Here is a 20,597-nt window from a genome sequence, read left to right as displayed (position 1 = left end):
TTTGTGTCAGGTGCTGTAGTTCGGTGATAAAGAAAATACGTAGTCTCTGCCCTCATGAGACTCACAATCTAGAGGTGACACAGACCACCAACAAATGAACACCTTCGTAATAATAGGAGCTATCACTGATTGACTGCTTACAGTGTCCCTGACACTATTCTAATTACTTGAGATGTAGTAACTAATTTAATTCTCCCAGCAACACTATGAGGTAAAGACTACTAGTATTGACTCCAAAGGACGCGAAGAGTTAATTCCTGTGCCCTTGCCCAGCCCAGAAGATTCCGTGCTGCCCGGTAGTTGCTAGCAAGGGTCTTGGCTCTGGCTGCCTTTGGCACGGGGTAAAGAAGTCAGGGTCCAAAACCTAGGAAAAGATCCAGCCTAGTGGCTCCTGGATTCGGGGTTGACCAGGCAGGATTCCCAGGACTGCGCTAGACACCCTCGAAACCTCTCCCACCGCGGTTTTCCCATCCTCTTTTTTCCTCCCCTTTCCCTCCCGCTCCCCAATGCCCCCCCCTTTCCAGGCCGGCCCCTCCCTCTGAGACGCCTCCTCTCTGAGTCATTTCCCCTTCTCCGCCCCAAGACCTTGGCTCTCCCTTCCCTCTGGCAGGAAGGAGAGGAAGGGCAAACTGGCTTTGGGAACCAGGTGAGCGCTTTTCTCAGCGAGAACGAGAAACGCCTCCCGCCGCACCACCCTGCCCCCCAGCGCCCACTCCGTTGGGAGGGACAGGAAGTCGAGGGAGTTCCCTCCGGCTGAGTGGCTGGCTTCCCAGTAGTCCGAAGGCCCCGGTGGCCGAGCGTGGGAGGTGCCACACCCCGCCCGGTGTCTCCTGGGATGCGAGGAGGGAAGCGGCGGCCCAGTTGGACTGGCCTGCCGCAGGCTCGTTCGGGGTGAGCTCAGCGCGCCGGGGAGGGACCTCGCTGCCCGCGAAGCTGGGGGGCGGGGAGGGCCGGGCCGCCAGCCCCTGAGGAAAGCCCGCCCTGGAAAGGGGAGATGGGAGAGGCTCTAGAGGATGCGCGTGTGGAGTGGGGGTCGAGGCGCGGGACTTGGGGAACACGCGTCTGCGCGGAGAGGCGCGGGAGAACGCGCCTGGTTGCAGCAATTTATGGGTGTGTGTATGGAGAACCTTGGCGCGTGCGTGCGGCGCGTCTGTTGGGAGGTGCGTGCGTGTGGGGGGCCGTGCGTGTGGGGTGCGTGCGTGTAGGCGTGCGTGGGGGTGGGGGAGGAGAGAACGGAAAGGAATGCTGAGGGACGCCGGGGGTGGGGACTGACACCGCGAGCTTGCGGGATTGAGGTAAAGATATCAGAGCGTCTCTGGCTGACAGCTCCGAGTCAGCATTCTTAACTTTTTAATTTTTTGAAGGGCGGGTGGAGGGTGGACGTGACCCGTTTGAAATTCTAAGGAAAAGTATCGGTCATCTCCTCAAAAAGAAAAAACAAAACCAAAAAACCAAACAAAAGCACATGGTGGTTCCTGGGCCCAAGGACGGCCATTCGTAGACCCCAGACTGTGGCTGAAGTCGGGCAGAAAACCCAAATAGGTGACTTAGGTATTCGCCACTGGGTCTTGTGATTCTGCGACGGGGGAACGGAACAGGTGACCGAGCTGTTGCCTCCTTTCTCTGCGGGCCCGTCCTGGGCTTGGTGGCTTCCAGGCCGTGTCACCGTGCCTTTGGGAGGTGGGGCCCTCAGAGTGGGTGTAAGAAACGGGGTCGCTCCCCAGGGTACGGCCGCTCCGGGGCCCATGGCCTTCCCCATCCAGCCGGGGCGCCAGGCCTCGCAACCGGGTCCCGTGAGCCGGCCGGCTGCTCAGCCCAGGTCTGGGCACCGGCCTCAGACGTGCTGGTCAGTTCCCTGCTCTTGCTCAGGTCCTCAGGTCGGAGCGCAGCGCGTCCTCGGATCCCCGCACCCGCAAGCGTCTCCATGGCCCGGGTGTAGTGTGGGGAGTGCGGCTTTAAGGTTGGCCGTTGGCTGGGTAAGTGACTAGGAAAGAAGCGGATTGGGGTTCTGATTCCGTCTTTATCATTAACTAACTGTGGGATGTGAAGCAATTTCCCTCATCTTTCTGCGCCTCACTTTCCTCATTTGTAAAATGGGAGAGTAGCTCACAGCGTGGTTGGAAGTGTAAATAAGACTATAATAAATTCCCAGCAAACGGAAGCATTTAATGAATGTCATCATACCTTAAGTATAAACATAAATAAGTAAGTAGATAAGTTAAAGTAGAAATTGTATCCTGAAAGAATGTATTAAACTGCTGGTTTTCTTTTTGGTCTCTTCTAGGCACACCTAGTTGTGCCATCCTCAGCCAAAGCCCACCAGATCCATCCTGTAAAGTCACACGCCTGAAGTAAGTGGGCTTTTAGTTTGGATCTTTTGAGATGTTCTGAGAGATAAGGCTTAGTCTACCATCAACTCTCCCCTGGATTGCTGCCTTGGTCGCCAAGCCTTCACACTTGGCCTGCTTCCCTCCCGTTCATTTTCCGTGTTGTAGTCAGAGTTATCATTCCCTCTGAGCTACAGAGTAACCTGCTGGTTCGGAGCACAGACCTTGGTGTCAGACAGATCTCTTTCAGATCCCAGCTGCACCCTGCTCCATCACTTTCTGTGTGACCTCGCACAAGTTACTTCACCTCTTTAAGAATCCTTTTCCTTATCTGTAAAAGGGGGTAATGGTGGTCTCTACCTCATATAGGTGTTGTGAGAAGTTCCAGAAGTAATGCATATAGAGTGGTCCATAGTAACTCATAGTAGCTCAGTAAATGGCAGATTAAAATGGATTAGAGCAGTGAGGCTGCTGGCAAGAGTGTCTGAAGTGATGTACCATGGCCACTAGACTGGATAGGGAGTTAAGCAATAAAGTGGTAATGAGCTGAAGAATGGGAGAAGTCGAAGGATGGGAGATCTTGATGAGAATGAGGAGTGGGTATTCTGAGAACCAAGAAGTAATAAGGGTAAGAGGTTGTAGCCAGAGATTGGGTTAGTGGAGTTCAGAAATTCTGAAGTGGAGCAGCTCCATGTTTATCGGGTGGTCTAGGGCACTAATAGCTAGAAATGGCACGTGAAGTGGCATGTAGTCAGAGGTTGCAGAAGTAGAGGAGGTCAAGGGACAATGAAGCTAGAGTGTTGGATGAGTCATCCATAGCCTTTGAGGTTACTTATCTGATGACGTGGGTTGGAATGGAGAGGAAAATGGAGCTAGGGCCGATAAGGTCCACCCTGCTTAACAGGGAGCAGTCATTTATTTCACAGATATTTACTGCGCTCTTACTAAATGTCAGGTTATAACAAGACAGACAAGAGTCCTGCTATCATGGAGCTTACAGTCTAGTAGGAGTGATAACAGACATTAATAATCCCACCTATAAGTAGAAAACTGCAAATTGAGATAAGAGCTATGAAGGAAAAATAAGCGTTCTATAAGTACTTATAACAGGAGGACCTGACTCTGTCTGCAATGTCAGGGAAGACTCTCCTAAAGAAGTGATGAGAACTGAAGGGTCAGCTGGGGTAGAAGGAGATAGAGGAGGGATGAATGGAGGAAGTGTTCCACATAGAGGAAACAAACATCATGTGCAGAGACCTGAAGCTAGAACACGTGCAAGGGACTTGAAGTACTGAAAGGTGTCTCCTGTGGCTAGAGCACATTAAGCAAGGGGGAGAGTATTGGGAGCTGAGACTGGATGGCAGGGCCCCTTAATTATTTTGGGCTTTATCCTAGGAGCATTGGGAATACTCCTACTAAAGGGTTTTGATTAGGTGAATGACATGATTTATCTGTATTGGTTTCTTTTTTTTTTAACATCTTTATTGAGGTATAATTGCTTTTCAATGGTGTGTTAGTTTCTGCTTTATAACAAAGTGAATCAGTTATACATATACATATGTTCCCATATGTCTTCCCTCTTGCGTTTCCCTCCCTCCCACCCTCCCTATCCCACCCCTCCAGGCGGTCACAAAGCACCGAGCCGATATCCCTGTGCCATGTGGCTGCTTCCCACTAGCTATCTACCTTACGTTTGTTAGTGTATATATTTCCATGACTCTCTCTCGCCCTGTCACAGCTCACCCTTCCCCCTCCCCATATCCTCAAGTCCGTTCTCCAGTAGGTCTGTGTCTTTATTCCTGTCTTACCCCTAGGTTCTTCATGACATTTTTTTCCTTAAATTCCATATATATGTGTTAGCATATGGTATTTGTCTTTCTCTTTCTGACTTACTTCACTCTGTATGACAGACTCTAGGTCTATCCACCTCATTACAAATAGCTCAATTTCGTTTCTTTTTATGGCTGAGTAATATTCCATTGTATATATGTGCCACATCTTCTTTATCCATTCATCCGATGATGGGCACGTAGGTTGTTTCCATCTCCGGGCTATTGTAAATAGAGCTGCAATGAACATTTTGGTACATGACTCCTGAATTTTGGTTTTCTCAGGGTATATGCCCAGTAGTGGGATTGCTGGGTCATATGGTAGTTCTATTTGTAGTTTTCTAAGGAAACTCCATACTGTTCTCCATAGTGGCTGTACCAATTCACATTCCCACCAGCAGTGCAAGAGTGTTCCCTTTTCTCCACACCCTCTCCAGCATTTATTGTTTCTAGATTTTTTGATGATGGCCATTCTGACTGGTGTGAGATGATATCTCATTGTAGTTTTGATTTGCATTTCTCTAATGATTAATGATGTTGAGCATTCTTTCATGTGTTTGTTGGCAGTCTGTATATCTTCTTTGGAGAAATGTCTATTTAGGTCTTCTGCCCATTTTTGGATTGGGTTGTTTGTTTTTTTGTTATTGAGCTGCATGAGCTGCTTGTAAATTTTGGAAATTAATCCTTTGTCAATTGCTTCATTTGCAAATATTTTCTCCCATTCTGAGGGTTGTCTTTTGGTCTTGTTTATGGTTTCCTTTGCTGTGCAAAAGCTTTGAAGTTTCATTAGGTCCCATTGGTTTATTTTTGTTTTTATTTCCATTTCTCTAGGAGGTGGGTCAAAAAGGATCTTGCTGTGATTTATGTCATAGTGTTCTGCCTATGTTTTCCTCTAAGAGTTTGATAGTTTCTGGCCTTACATTTAGGCCTTTAATCCATTTTGAGCTTATTTTTGTGTATGGTGTTAGGGAGTGATCTAATCTCATACTTTTACATGTACCTGTCCAGTTTTCCCAGCACCACTTATTGAAGAGGCTGTCCTTTCTCCACTGTACATTACTGCCACCTTTATCAAAGATAAGGTGTCCATATGTGCGTGGGTTTATCTCTGGGCTTTCTATCCTATTACATTGATCTATCTTTCTGTTTCTGTGCCAGTACCATACTGTCTTGATTACTGTAGCTTTTGTAGTATAGTCTGAAGTCAGGGAGCCTGATTCCTCCAGCTCCGTTTTTCGTTCTCAAGATTGCTTTGGCTATTCGGGGTCTTTTGTGTTTCCATACAAATTGTGAAATTTTTTGTTCTAGTTCTGTGAAAAATGCCAGTGGTAGTTTGATAGGGATTGCACTGAATCTGTAGATTGCTTTGGGTAATAGAGTCATTTTCACCATGTTGATTCTTCCAATCCAAGAACATGGTATATCTCTCCATCTATTTGTATCATCTTTAATTTCTTTCATCAGTGTCTTATAATTTTCTGCATACAGGTCTTTTGTCTCCTTAGATAGGTTTATTCCTAGATATTTTATTCTTTTTGTTGCAGTGGTAAATGGGAGTGTTTTCTTGATTTCACTTTCAGATTTTTCATCATTAGTATATAGGAATGCCAGAGATTTCTGTGCATTAACTTTGTATCCTGCTACTTTACCAAATTCATTGATTAGCTCTAGTAGTTTTCTGCTAGCATCTTTAGGATTCTCTATGTATAGTATTATGTCATCTGCAAACAGTGACAGCTTTACTTCTTCTTTTCCGACTTGGATTCCTTTTATTTCCTTTTCTTCTCTGATTGCTGTGGCTAAAACTTCCAAAACTATGTTGAATAAGAGTGGTGAGAGTGGGCAACCTTGTCTTGTTCCTGATCTTAGTGGAAATGCTTTCAGTTTTTCACCATTGAGGATGATGTTGGCTGTGGGCTTGTCATATATGGCCTTTATTATGTTGAGGAAAGTTCCCTCTATGCCTACTTTCTGCAGTTTTTTATCATAAATGGGTGTTGAATTTTGTCAAAAGTTTTCTCTGCATCTATTGAGATGATCATATGGTTTTTCTCCTTCAATTTGTCAATATGGTTTATCACATCGATAGATTTGCATATATTGAAGAATCCTTGCACTCCTGGAATAAACCCTGCTTGATCATGGTGTATGATCCTTTTAATATGCTGTTGGATTCGGTTTGCTAGTATTTTGGTGAGGATTTTTGCATCTATGTTCATCAGTGATATTGGCCTGTAGTTTTCTTTCTTTGTGACATCCTTGTCTGGTTTTGGTATCAAGGTGATGGTGGCCTCGTAGAAGGAGTTTGGGAGTGTTCCTCCCTCTGCTATATTTTGGAAGAGTTTGAGAAGGATAGGTGTTAGCTCTTCTCTAAATGTTTGATAGAATTCGCCTGTGAAGCCATCTGGTCCTGGGCTTTTGTTTGTTGGAAGATTTTTAATCACAGTTTCAATTTCAGTGCTTGTGATTGGTCTGTTCATATTTTCTATTTCTTCCTGATTCAGTCTTGGCAGGTTGTGCCTTTCTAAGAATTTGTCCATTTCTTCCAGGTTGTCCATTTTATTGGCATAGAGTTGCTTGTAGTAATCTCTCATGATCCTTTGTATTTCTGCAGGGTCACTTGTTACTTCTCCTTTTTCATTTCTAGTTCTATTGATTTGAGTCTTCTCCCTTTTTTTCTTGATGAGTCTGGCTAATGGTTTATCTATTTTGTTTATCTTCTCAGAGAACCAGCTTTTAGTTTTATTGATCTTTGCTATTGTTTCCTTCATTTCTTTTTCATTTATTTCTGATCTGATTTTTATGATTTCTTTCCTTCTGCTAACTTTGGGGTTTTTTTGTTCTTCTTTCTCTAATTGCTTGAGGTGCAAGGTATTTTGTTTCTTTTTTTAAAAATAAATTTATTTATTTATTTTTGACTGTGTTGGGTTTTATTTGCTGTACACAGGCTTTCTCTAGTTGCGGCGAGCGGGGGCTACTCTGTTGCAGTGCGCGGGCTTCTCATTGCGGTGGCTTCTCGTTGCAGAGCACGGGATCTAGGCATGTTGGCTTCAGTAGTTGTGGCACGCAGGCTCAGTAGTTGTGGTGAACAGGCTTAGTTGCTCCACGGCATGTGGGATCTTCCCGGACCAGGGCTTGAACCCATGTCCCATGCATTGGCAGGCAGATTCTTAACCACTGCACCAGCAGGGATGTCCTAGATTTATCTGTATTTCTATGTTTCTTCCTCCCACCTCAGATTTATTAAGATATAATTGATATATAACATTGTACAGTTTAAGATGTACATAACAACATAATGATTTGATATGTTTATATATTGCAAACATAATGGTTTGTTATGTTTATATATTGCAATATGATTATCATAGTATTTCTTAAGTAATGCACAACTATATGCTCATTAGAACAAAATAATCAACACAAGTATATAAATTGTGAAAGTCCAATTTGTATTTTTCTTTCTATGCATTAGAATACATATGTACCCACATATAATACAATAGATGTATACATTATTCTATATATAGAATTATATATAGAATATAGCAACTAGCTTTTTCCACTTAACAGTGTGCCTTTGACTTTTTCCATGTCTTTATTTTTTAATTACTCAATAATATATAAGTATATTTTCATGGTAAAAGATTGAAACAGTACACAGGTGTAGAGATAGTAAATCTTGAAACTTGCCTTTTCTGCTCCCTCTATAGTTGTTACTTCCACCCTCACCCCCCAAAAAAAGCAAAACAAAGAATAAACTAATTGTCAACAGTTTGGTGAGTATCCTTACAATCGCCTTTCCATGCATTTATATGAATAAATAAGTCCTTATACCATATATAATTTATTCATATCATTATGCAGCTTTTAAATTTCTTATTTATTGACTTAATTACACAATTGACACACGAATACATTTTTCTTTCAGAGGATTAGAATGTTACAGGGAAGGCTTAAGCCTTCTTTAGTCGTCATTGATTTCCTCCCTGATTCTCTCCCTCCCTACTCACTGTTGGACTTAGCTTCTTCCAGATCTTTTCTCTCTCTCTCTTTCCCTCTCTCGCTCTCTCTCACACACACACACACACACACACACACACACACACACACACACACACACAATTTATATATATAGTATTATTTAGTGTTATTTAAAATGTCAATTATTTATACTCCAGTAAAGATGTTAAATATATATATATATATTTTATCATGCTCATATGTATTGTTCTGCTACTTGGTACTTTTCACCCAGCATAATGTCTGAGAACTTTTCATGTTAGTACATGTAAATCTAACTTGTTCTTTTTCACTGTTTCGGAGTATTCTACAGAACAGATATGCTATAATTCATTTAGCCATTTCCCCATTGTCATGATTATTTCCAAGTTTTTTGCTAATATAAAATGTGCTGCAATGTACATCCTTCTACATGCCTCCTTCTTTCCTTTCTCTACTCACTTCTAAATGCTACCTTTAATCAATACTAGATTCTTATGCATATTTAGGTTTGTTTCAGAATTCTTTATTTGGTTCTACTGATCCATTTATTTATACTTGCATTCATACCACACTTTAAATTTCTATAGTTTTATAACGTTTGATATCTGACATGGAAAGTCATCTTTTTTCTTCAATTTTGTGTTATTCTTGCATATTTACTTTATAATATGGATTTTAGAATCAAATTATCATACCCAAATAGAATCTTATTGGCATTTTTGTTGGCCCCGCATTGAGTTTCCGGATTTAACTGGGGAGAATTGGCACCTTTACATTAATGACTCTTCCTTTATATGAATATATGTGGTATGACTCCCCATTTATTCAGATTTTTAAGTCCTTTAATAACATGTCATTTTCTCCATACATGTGTTGAACATATCTTGTTTGGGCTATTTCTAGATACTTTATAGCTTTTGTTGCTACTATTAATAGGATTTTTTCTTTCATTTTGTAATCAAGGGTATATAAGATAACTTGTTTTTTGTTTGAAATTGTGCCCAACAACTTTACTGAATTCTCCTTCTTTCTAATAGTTTGTTCATTGAGTCTGTTGGATTTTCTAGGTTGGCAAACAGATTATGTGCAAATATTGATAGTTTTCTCTCTGGCTTCAATCTGTATACCACGTGTATTTTTCTTATCTGAATGCATTGTCTAGGACTTCCAGTATAAGGCTGAATAGTAACAATGATATCAGACATCCTTAACTTATCCCTCCCTTTAATGGGAATGCTTCGAAAATTTCATCAAGTATGCTTCTTAGTGTGGGTTCTGGCAGTTGCCCTTTATTAAGTTAAGTAAGTTTTCTTTAATTCCTACTCTTTTGAGGCTTTTTAAAAGCAAGAATGGCTATGACATTTTATCAATTGCTTTTTCACCTATAAGTTGGACATATAGGTTTTTCCCCTTTAACTTGTTAATGCATTGAATTGCATTGATACCTTTTTTTTTTTTTTTTTTGCGGTATGCGGGCCACTCACTGTTGTGGCCTCTCCCGTTGCGGAGCACAAGCTCCGGACGTGCAGGCTCAGTGGCCATGGCTCATGGGCCTAGCCGCTCCGCGGCATGTGGGATCTTCCTGGACCGGGGCACGAACCTGTGTCCCCTGCATCGGCAGGCGGACTCTCAACCACTGCGCCACCAGGGAAGCCCATGCATTGATAGCTTTTTAAAAACTTTCTATTATGATAATTTCCAAACATAAATGACAGTAGAGAGTACAGTAAACCCCCATAACTGAGCTTTAATAGCCATCAACATTTTGCCATACTTGTTTCAGCTATTCCCCTCCCCTCTTTTGTGCTGGGATGTTTTAGGCTAATCATGAGCATCATATGATTTCACTCCTAAATATTTCAGTATGCCTCACCAAAAATTGTAGCAAAAATGACGTCTTCTCATATAATCATAATGCCATTATAATACTAATACCCGGCGTATCTTCCAATTTTTCCAATTGTCTAAAAAATGGTTTTATTTTTTAGACTTTAAAAAAAATAAATTTATTTATTTTATTGCTTGCTGTGTTGGGTGTTCGTTGCCGCATGGGCTTTCTGTAGTTGGGAAGAGCCGAGGCTACTCTTTGTTGCACTGTGGGGGCTTCTCTTGTTGCAATGGCTTTTCTTGTTGTGGAGCATGGGCTCTAGGCGCGTGGGCTTCAGTAATTGTGGCACGTGGGCTCAGTAGTTGTGGCGCACGGGCTTAGTTGCTCCGCAGCATGTGGGATCTTCCGGGACCAGGGCTCGAACCCGTGCCCCCTGCATTGGCAGGCAGATTCCTAACCACTGCACCACCAAGGAAGTCCTAAAAAATATTTTTACCATTGAGGTTTCTTTCAATCAGGGCCCAACCAACAACTCATTATATTAGGTTATATCTCTTAGATTTCTTTTAAGTTTTTAAAAAGCTAATACAGAACAACACCACCTCCCTTTTATTTTCATGGCATTGGTTTGTTGAAGAAACCTGCTATTTGTTCTGTAGACTCTCCCACTTTCTGGATTTGGCTGATTACTTCCTTGAGGTGCTGTTTTATCTGTTTCTGTATTGCTTGTATTTCCTGTAGACTGGAAGGTGGACCTAAGTGCTTGATTAGATTCAGGTTCTTATTATTTGTTAAGACTGTTTAGTGGTTGATACTATGTACTTTCTTTTACATAATGTTTGCTTGTCTCACTATTAATGATACTAAAACTGGATTGAAGTGGTGTTAGTCTGATCCTGTCATTGTAAAGTTCTCCATCATCCTTTCACCTAGTGGCTTTACCATCCATTTGATAACTATTATGTGAGTCAATTAGTTCATTAAGGATTTCAAAATAATAAGTTTCTAATTCTATTATTCTTTCTGAATTTATTAGCTAGCATACCTCTGTAAGAAGAACTATCTCTCCTCTACTAGGGCTACTTGGTAAGTCTAAAATACAGTTCCTATACGAAAGACAGGATAAACGCTTAACTCTTTCCCTGTAATTGCCAATTTTCCAAGTAAGGAGTTGGTGTCCTGTTCCACGCTGACAGATCTGTAAGTGTTAAACTTCCCTGCATTCCTAATATTAACCTATCAGGTCAGGGAATGATGTGTTTTTTTTTTCTTTTTTAATGTACTCTGGGATTTGAGGGACTAATCTTTTATTTAGCAGTTTTGTATCTCTGTGTTCATAAGTGAGATTGCCTATAGTACTGATCCTCAGCCTGGGGCTAACCATCCCTCTAGGGGACATTTGGAAATGCCTGGAGGTGCTTTTGGTTGTCACAGTTTATTGGTGTGTGTGTGGTGGGAAGTCCTGCTGGCATTTAGTAGATAGGGATCAGGGATACTAAATGAAGAATTGTTCCGCCAAAAATGCCATCAGCATCCCCTTGAAAAATAATGGCCTGTAGTTTTCCTGTGCTTGATTATGGTATTAAGGTTATGCATTTTTATATCTACGTTCATAAGTGAGATGGGCCTATAATTTCTTTCCCTTTACTTGTCAGTTTTGGTATCAAGATTATACTAGCCTATAGTTGTATGGTGTCATTTCCCTTCTTTTACTTTGCTTTGGAAATTTTTGTGTAAAGCTTGATTAATCTGTTCCTAGATGGTGTGGTCAAACTCTCCCACAAAACTTTCTGGGGCTGGTGACTTTTGAGGTAGAGTATTATCATTTCACATTCTTCTATGATTAATTGGTCTATTTAAGTTTTCTATTTCTTAGGCCAATTTTGGTTGTTTATTTTCTTGGGAATTATCCATTTCACTTAGGTTTTTTAAATTATTGCTATAAAAATTATACATAGTACTTTTTGGATAATTTTTTAATCTCTTGTTTCTGTAGTTTGGTTCCCTTTCATTTTTTATGTTAATTTATGATGGCTTTATTTTTGAAATCATACTTGCTAAAAATTTGTTCATTCTATTGTTCTTTTCAGATAACTATCATTTCCTTTTATTGATTTACTCTGTTGTTTAATTGTTTGCTTTCTATTTTGATAATTATTGATTTTTTTAATTGAGGTATAATTGACATACAATGTTATATTAGTTTCAGGTGTACAAATATTGGATATTTGTATATATTGTTAAATGATCACCACAATAAGTTTAGTTAACATCCATCACCATACAAAGTTACAGAATTCTTTTTCTTGTGATGAGAACTTTAAATATTTAGTCTCTTAGTAACTTTTAAATATGTGATACAGTATTGCTAACTATAGTCACCATGCTGTACATTACATTCTCGTGATTCCCATGACTTAACTATTTTATAACTAGAAGTTTGTACTTTTTGACTCCCCTCACCCACTTTGCCCACTCCCCACCCCCTCCCTCTCTGCCTCTGGCAACCACCAATCTGTTCTCTGTGTCTTTGAGGGTTTTTTTTTTAACATTCTGTATATAAACAAGATCACGTAGTATTTGTCTTTCTTTGTCTGACTTATTTCAATTAGCATAATGCCCTCAAGGTCCATGCATGTTGTCATAAATGGCAAGATTTCATGGTTTTTTATGGCTGAACATAGGGGGTATGTTTTGTTTTATGTGAAACTGCCATATCTTTGTACCATTTTGCTCTCCTACCAACATCCTTAGTAGCATTTGGTAGTGTCAGTTTTTTTAATATTAACCATTCTGGTGAGTGTGAACTGATACCTCATTGCAGTTTTTATTTACATTTCCCTAGTGACTAATGATGTTGAGCCATCTTTTCATGTGCTATTGGCCATTTGTATATCTTCCTTTGTGAAGGGTCTGTTCAAATATTTTGCCCATTTTCTTTTTTTATTGTAGTAAAATATATATAACATAAAATTTATCACTTTAGTCACTTTTTTTAATTTTTAAATTTTATTTTATTTATATTTTTATACAACAGGTTTTTATTAGTCATCAATTGTATACACATCGGTGTATACATGTCAGTCCCAATCACCCAATTCATCACACCACCACCACCACCACCCCGCCACTTTCCCACCTTGGTGTCCATACGTTTGTTCTCCACATCTGTGCCTCAATTTCTGCCCTGCAAACTGGTTCATCTGTACCATTTTTCTAGGTTCCACATATATGTGTTAATATATGATATTTGTTTTTCTTTTCCTGACTTACTTCACTCTGTATGACAGTCTCTAGATCCATCCACGTCTCAACAAATGACTCAGTTTCATTCCTTTTGATGGCTGAGTAATATTCCATTGTATATATGTACCACATCTTCTTTATCCGTCTGTCGATGGGCATTTAGGTTGCTTCCATGACCTGGCTATTGTAAACAGTGCTGCAATGAACATTGGGGTGCATGTGTCTTTTTGAATTATGGTTTTCTCTGGGTATATGCCCAGTAGTGGGATTGCTGGGACATATGGTAATTCTATTTTTAGTTTTTAAAGGAGCCTCCATACTGTTCTCCATAGTGTCTGTACCACTTTACATTCCCACCGACAGTGCGAGAGGGTTCCCTTTTCTCCACACCCTCTCCAGCATTTGTTGTTTTTAGATTTTCTGATGATGCCCATTCTAACGGGTGTGAGGTGGTACCTCATTATAGTTTTGCTTTGCATTTCTCTAATAATTAGTGATGTTGAGCAGCTTTTCATGTGCTTCTTGGCCATCTGTACATCTTCTTTGGAGAAATGTCTATTTAGGTCTTCTGCCCATTTTTGGATTGGGTTGTTTGTTTCTTTAATATTGAGCTGCATAAGCTCTTTATATATATATTTTATTTATTTATTTTACATCTTTATTGGAGTATAATTGCTTTACAATGGTGTGTTAGTTTCTGCTTTATAACAAAGTGAATCAGTTATACATATACATATGTTCCCATATCTCTTCCCTCTTGTGTCTCTCTCCCTCCCACCCTCCCTATCCCACCCCTCTAGGTGGTCACAAAGCACCGAGCTGATCTCCCTTTGCTATGCGGCTGCTTCCCACTAGTTATCTACCTTACGTTTGGTAGTGTATATATGTCCATGCCTCTCTCTCGCTTTGTCACAGCTTGCCCTTCCCCCTCCCGATATCCTCAAGTCCATTCTCTTGTAGGTCTGTGTCGTTATTCCTGTCTTAGCACTAGGTTCTTCATAACATTTTTTTCTTAAATTCCATATATATGTGTTAGCATACGGTATTTGTCTTTCTCTTTCTGACTTACTTCACTCTGTATGACAGACTCTAGGCCTATCCACCTCATTACAAATAGCTCAATTTCATTTCTTTTTATGGCTGAGTAATATTCCATTGTATATATGTGCCACATCTTCTTTATCCATTCATCCGATGATGGACACTTGGGTTGTTTCCATCTCCGGGCTATTGTAAATAGAGCTGCAATGAACATTTTGGTACATGACACTTTTTTTTTTTTTTTTTTTTTGCGGTACGCAGGCCTCTCACTGCTGTAGCCTCTCCCATGGTGGAGCACAGGCTCCAGAGGCGCGGGCCCAGCGGCCATGGCTCACGGGCCTAGCTGCTCCACGGCATGTGGGATCTTCCCGGACCGGGGCACGAACCCGTGTCCCCTGCATCGGCAGGCAGACTCTCAACCACTGCACCACCAGGGAAGCCCTGTGCATTAATTTTGTATCTTGCTACTTTACAAAATTCATTGATTAGCTCTAGTAGTTTTCTGCTAGCATCTTTAGGATTCTCTATGTATAGTATTATGTCATCTGCAAACAGTGACAGCTTTACTTCTTCTTTTCCGATTTGGATTCCTTTTATTTCCTTTTCTTCTCTTATTGCTGTGGCTAAAACTTCCAAAACTATGTTGAATAAGAGTGGTGAGAGTGGGCAACCTTGTCTTGTTCCTGATCTTAGTGGAAATGCTTTCAGTTTTTCACCATTGAGGACGATGTTGGCTGTGGGTTTGTCATATATGGCCTTTATTATGTTGAGGAAAGTTCCCTCTATGCCTACTTTCTGCAGTTTTTTATCATAAATGGGTGTTGAATTTTGTCGAAAGCTTTCTCTGCATCTATTGAGATGACCATATGGTACTTCTCCTTCAATTTGTTAATATGGTGTATCACGTTGATTGATTTGCGTATATTGAAGAATCCTTGCATTCCTGGAATAAACCCCACTTGATCATGGTGTATGATCCACTTAATGTGCTGTTGGATTCTGTTTGCTAGTATTTTGTTGAGAACTTTTGCATCTATGTTCATCAGTGATATTGGCCTGTAGTTTTCTTTCTTTGTGACATCCTTGTCTGGTTTTGGTATCAAGGTGATGGTGGCCTCGTAGAAGGAGTTTGGGAGTGTTCCTCCCTCTGCTATATTTTGGAAGAGTTTGAGAAGGATAGGTGTTAGCTCTTCTCTAAATGTTTGATAGAATTCGCCTGTGAAGCCATCTGGTTCTGGGCTTTTGTTTGTTGGAAGAGTTTTAATCACAATTTCAATTTCAGTGCTTGTGATTGGTCTGTTCATATTTTCTATTTCTTCCTGATTCAGTCTTGGCAGGTTGAGCATTTCTAAGAATTTGTCCATTTCTTCCAGGTTGTCCATTTTATTGGCTTAGAGTTGCTTGTAGTAATCTCTCATGATCTTTTGTATTTCTGCAGTGTCAGTTCTTACTTTTCCTTTTTCATTTCTAATTCTATTGATTTGAGTCTTCTCCCTTCTTTTCTTGATGAGTCTGGCTAATGGTTTATCTATTTTATCTTCTCAAAGAACCAGCTTTTAGTTTTATTGATCTTTGATATAGTTTCCTTCATTTCTTTTTCATTTATTTCTGATCTGATCTTTATGATTTCTTTCCTTCTGCTAACTTTGGGGTTTATTTGTTCTTCTTTCTCTAATTGCTTTAGGTGCAAGGTTAGGTGGTTTATTTGAGATGTTTCCTCTTTCTTAAGGTAGGATTGTATTGCTATAAACTTCCCTCTTAGAAATGCTTTTGCTGCATGCTATAGATTTTGGGTCATCGTGTCTCCATTGTCATTTGTTTCTAGGTATTCTTTGATTTCTTCAGTGATCACTTCGTTATTAAGTAGCGTATTGTTTAGCCTCCATGTGTTTGTAGTTTTTACAGATCTTTTCCTGTAATTGATATCTAGTCTCATAGTGTTGTGGTCGGAAAAGATACTTGATACAATTTCAATTTTCTTAAATTTACCAAGGCTTGATTTGTGACCCAAGATATGATCTATCCTGGAGAATGTTCCATGAGCACTTGAGAAAAATGTGTATTCTGTTGTTTTTGGATGGAATGTCCTATAAATATCAATTAAGTCCATCTTGTTTAATGTATCATTTAAAGCTTGTGTTTCCTTATTTATTTTCTTTCGGGATGATCTGTCCATTGGTGAAAGTGGGGTGTTAAAGTCCCCTACTATGAATGTGTTACTGTCGATTTCCCCTTTTATGGCTGTTAGTATTTGCCTTATGTATTGAGGTGCTCCTATGTTGGGTGCATAAATATTTACAATTGTTATATCTTCTTCTTGGATTGATCCCTTGATCATTATGTAGTGTCCTTCCTTGTCTCTTGTAACATTCTTTATTTTAAAGTCTATTTTATCTGATATGAGTATTGCTACTCCAGCTTTCTTTTGATTTCCATTTGCATGGAATATCTTTTTCCATCCCCTCACTTTCAGTCTGTATGTGTCCTTAGGTCTGAAGTGCGTCTCTTGTAGACAGCATATATATGGGTCTTGTTTTTGTATCCATTCAGCCAGTCTGTGTCTTTTGGTGCGAGCATTTAGTCCATTTACATTTAAGGTAATTATCGATATGTATGTTCCTATTCCCATTTTCTTAATTGTTTTGGGTTCGTTATTGTAGGTCTTTTCCTTCTCTTGTGTTTCTTTCCTAGAGAAGTTCCTTTAGCAGTTGTTGTAAAGCTGGTTTGGTGGTGCTGAACTCTCTCAGCTTTTGCTTGTCTGTAAAGGTTTTAATTTCGCCATCAAACCTGAATGAGATCCTTGCTGGGTAGAGTAATCTTGGTTGCAGGTTTTTCTCCTTCATCACTTTAAATATGTCCTGCCAGTCCCTTCTGGCTTGCAGAGTTTCTGCTGAAAGATCAGCATTTAACCTTATGGGGATTCCCTTGTGTGTTATTTGTTGTTTTTCCCTTGCTGCTTTTAATATGTTTTCTTTGTATTTAATTTTTGACAGTTTGATTAATATGTGTCTTGGCGTATTTCTCCTTGGATTTATCCTGTATGGGACTCTCTGTGCTTCCTGGACTTGATTAACTATTTCCTTTCCCATATTAGGGAAGTTTTCAACTATAGTCTCTTCAAATATTTTCTCAGTCCCTTTCTTTTTCTCTTCTTCTTCTGGAACCCCTATAATTCGAATGTTGGTGTGTTTAATGTCGTCCCGGAGGTCTCTGAGACTGTTCTCAGTTCTTTTCATTCTGTTTTCTTTATTCTGCTCTGCAGTAGTTATTTCCACTATTTTATCTTCCAGGTCACTTATCCGTTCTTCTGCCTCAGTTATTTTGCTATTGATTCCATCCAGGGTATTTTTAATTTCATTTATTGTGTTGTTCATCCTTGTTTGTTTCATCTTTAGTTCTTCTAGGTCCTTGTTAAATGTTTCTTGCATTTTGTCTATTCTATTTCCAAGATTTTGGATCATCTTTACTATCATTATTCTGAATTCTTTTTCAGGTAAACTGCCTATTTCCTCCTCATTTGTTAGGTCTGGTGCGTTTTTGTCTTGCTCCTTCATCTGCTGTGTTTTTTTTTTTTTTGTCTTCTTATTCTGCTTATCTAACTGTGTTTGGGGTCTCCTTTTTGCAGGCTGCAGCTTCGTAGTTCCCGTTGTTTTTGATGTCTGTCCCCGGTGGCTAAGGTTGGTTCAGTGGGTTGTGTAGGCTTCCTGGTGGAGGGGACTAGTGCCTGTGTTGTGTTGGATGAGGCTGGATCTTGTCTCTCTAAGGGCAAGATGGGAATAAAGACACAGACATACTAGAGAATGGACTTGAGGATATGGGGGGGGGGGAAGGGGGAGTTGTGACAAAGCGAGAGAGGCATGGACATATGGACATATATGCACTACGAAACGTAAAACAGGTAGCTAGTGGGAAGCAGCTGCATAGCACAGCGAGATCAGCTCAGTGCTTTGTGACCACCTAGGGGGGTGGGATAGGGAGGGTGGGAGGGAGGGAGACGCAAGAGTTATGGGGACATATGTATGTGTATAACTGATTCACTTTGTTATAAAGCAGAAACTAACACACCATTGTAAAGCAATAAGATGTTAAAAATAAATAAATAAAATAATCCATTCACGTTTTCTTAATTGTTTTGGGTTTGTTTTTGTAGATCCTTTTCTCTTGTGTGTCTCACTTAGAGAAGTTCCTTTAGCATTTGTTGTAGAGCTGGTTTGGTGGTGCTGAATTCTGTTAGCTTTTGCTTGTCTGTAAAGCTTTTGATTTCTCCATTGAATCTGAATGAGATCCTTGCTGGATAGAGTAATCTTGGTTGTGGGTTCTTCCCTTTCAGCATTTTAGGTATATCATGCTACTCCCTTCTGGCTTGTAGAGTTTCTGCTGAGAAATCAGCTGTTAACCTTCTGGGAGTTCCCTTGTATGTTATTTGTCATTATTCCCTTGCTGCTTACAATAATTTTTCTTTGTCTTTAATTTTTGCCAATTTGATTACTTTGTGTCTCAGCGTGTTTCTCCTGGGGTTTATTCTGTATGGGACTCTCTGCGCTTCCTGGGCTTAGGTGGCTATTTCCTTTCCCATGTTAGGGAAGTTTTCTACTCTAACCTCTTCAAATATTTTCTCAGGTTCTTTCTCTCTCTCTTCTCCTTCTGGGACCTCTATAATGCGAATGTTGTTGCGTTTAATGTTGTCCCAGAGGTCTCTTACGCTGTCTTCATTTCTTTTTATTGTTTTTTCTTTATTCTGTTCTGCAGCAGTGAATTCCTCCATTCTGTCTTCCAGGTTACTTATCCGTTCTTCTGCATCAGTTATTCTGCTATTGATTCCTTCTAGTGTAGTTTTCATTTCAATTATTGTATTGTTCATCTCTGTTTGTTCTTTAATTCTTCTAAGTCTTTGTTAAACATTTCTTGCATTTTCTCGATCTTTGCCTCCATTCTTTTTCCAAGGTCCTGGATCATCTTCACTATCGTTATTCTGAATTCTTTTTCTGGAGGTTGCCTATCTCCACTTCATTTAGTTGTTTTCCTGGGGTTTTATCTTGTTCCTTCATCTGGTACATAGCCCTCTGCCTTTTTATCTTGTCTATCTTTCTGTGAATGTGGTTTTTGTTCCACAGGCTGCAGGATTGTAGTTCTTCTTGCTTCTGCTGTCTGCCCTCTGGTGGATGTGGCTATTTAAGAGGCTTGTGCAAGTTTCCTGATGGGAGGGACAGGCTGTGGGTAGAGCTCACTTTAGTCACTTTTATGTGTACAATTCAGTGGCATTAAGTACTTTACATTGTTATCCAAGCATCACCACTAGCCACCTCCAACATTTTTTCATCTTCCCAAAGTGAAATTCTGTACCCATTAAACAATAACTCCCCATTACCCTCTGCCCCCAGACCCTGGTAACCACTGTTATAGTTTCTGACTCTATGAATTTGGCTATTCTATGTACTTCATATAATTAGAATCATATAATATTTTTTATTTTGTGCCTGGCTTATTTCACTTTGCGTAATGTTTTCAAATTTAATCCATGTAGCATGTTTCAGAATTTTCTTTCCTTTAAAGGCTGAATAATGTTTTGTATGTCTAGACCACATTTTGTTTATCCATTCATCCACTGATGGACATTTGGGTTGTTTCCACTTTCTCATTTTCTTCTATAATTGCATTTTTCATTGATTTTTTCCTACTTTTACAGTTGATTTTTTCTATTTTTTAATTGAGTTATAATTAACATATAACACTGTTTTGGTTTTAGGTGTACAACATAATGACTTGATACATGTATATATTGCAAAATGATTACCACAAGTTTAGTTTATAGCTTTTATTAAATTGATCTGATTGATTTTATTCACATACCATAATACCCATCCTTTTAAAGTATACAATTTAGTTATTTTCAGTATATTCACAATGCTGTGTAACCATCACCACTATTTAATTCCAGAATGTTTCTAACACCTCAAACAGAATCCCATAACCATTAGCAGTCACTACCACTTCCCCTTTTCCCCGAACCCCTGGCAACCACTAATCTACTTTCTTTCTCTATGGATTTGTCTGTTACGTACATTTCATATAAATGGAATTTCGTGTCTGGCTTCCTTCATGTAGCATAATGTTTTCAAGGCTCATCCATGTTATAGCATGCTTCAGTACCTTGTTCCTTTATGGCTGGATAGTACTCCACTGTAAGTATACCACATTTTGTTTATTCAGTTCATCAGTTGGTGGACATTGGGGTTGTTCCCACCTTTTTTTGCTATTTAGTATAGTGATGCTGTGACTATTTTTGTACAAATTTTTGTTTAAATACCTGTTTTCAATTGT

General features: G+C 39.8%; 1 protein-coding gene across 13 annotated transcripts in view; it reads left to right on the top strand.

Annotated features, from left to right (window-relative positions):
- The first annotated feature begins 627 nt into the window (after window positions 1-627).
- The window catches only part of LOC109552476 (NACHT, LRR and PYD domains-containing protein 12), a 48,056-nt gene continuing 28,086 nt past the window's right edge, over window positions 628-20,597 (top strand). For 2 of the 13 annotated variants that reach the window (XM_073799233.1, XM_019949494.3), the window contains exons 1-2: window positions 732-891; window positions 2,285-2,351. Coding sequence is in view for 3 of the 13 variants with exons in the window: in XM_019949501.3 (XP_019805060.1) it covers window positions 1,014-1,110; window positions 2,285-2,351 (164 nt within the window). In the remaining 10 variants the exon portion in view is untranslated. Of the gene's footprint in view, window positions 647-731; window positions 892-945; window positions 1,111-1,253; window positions 1,296-1,869; window positions 1,977-2,284; window positions 2,352-7,869; window positions 7,936-17,901; window positions 17,954-20,597 lie in introns of those variants that run through there. The other 11 variants (XM_019949501.3, XM_019949499.3, XM_019949498.3 and 8 more) reach the window with 9 other exon arrangements.

Source organism: Tursiops truncatus, chromosome X (assembly GCF_011762595.2).
Source record: "Tursiops truncatus isolate mTurTru1 chromosome X, mTurTru1.mat.Y, whole genome shotgun sequence".
Lineage (NCBI taxonomy): Eukaryota > Metazoa > Chordata > Mammalia > Artiodactyla > Delphinidae > Tursiops > Tursiops truncatus.
This window is presented reverse-complemented; position numbering and strand designations above follow the sequence as displayed.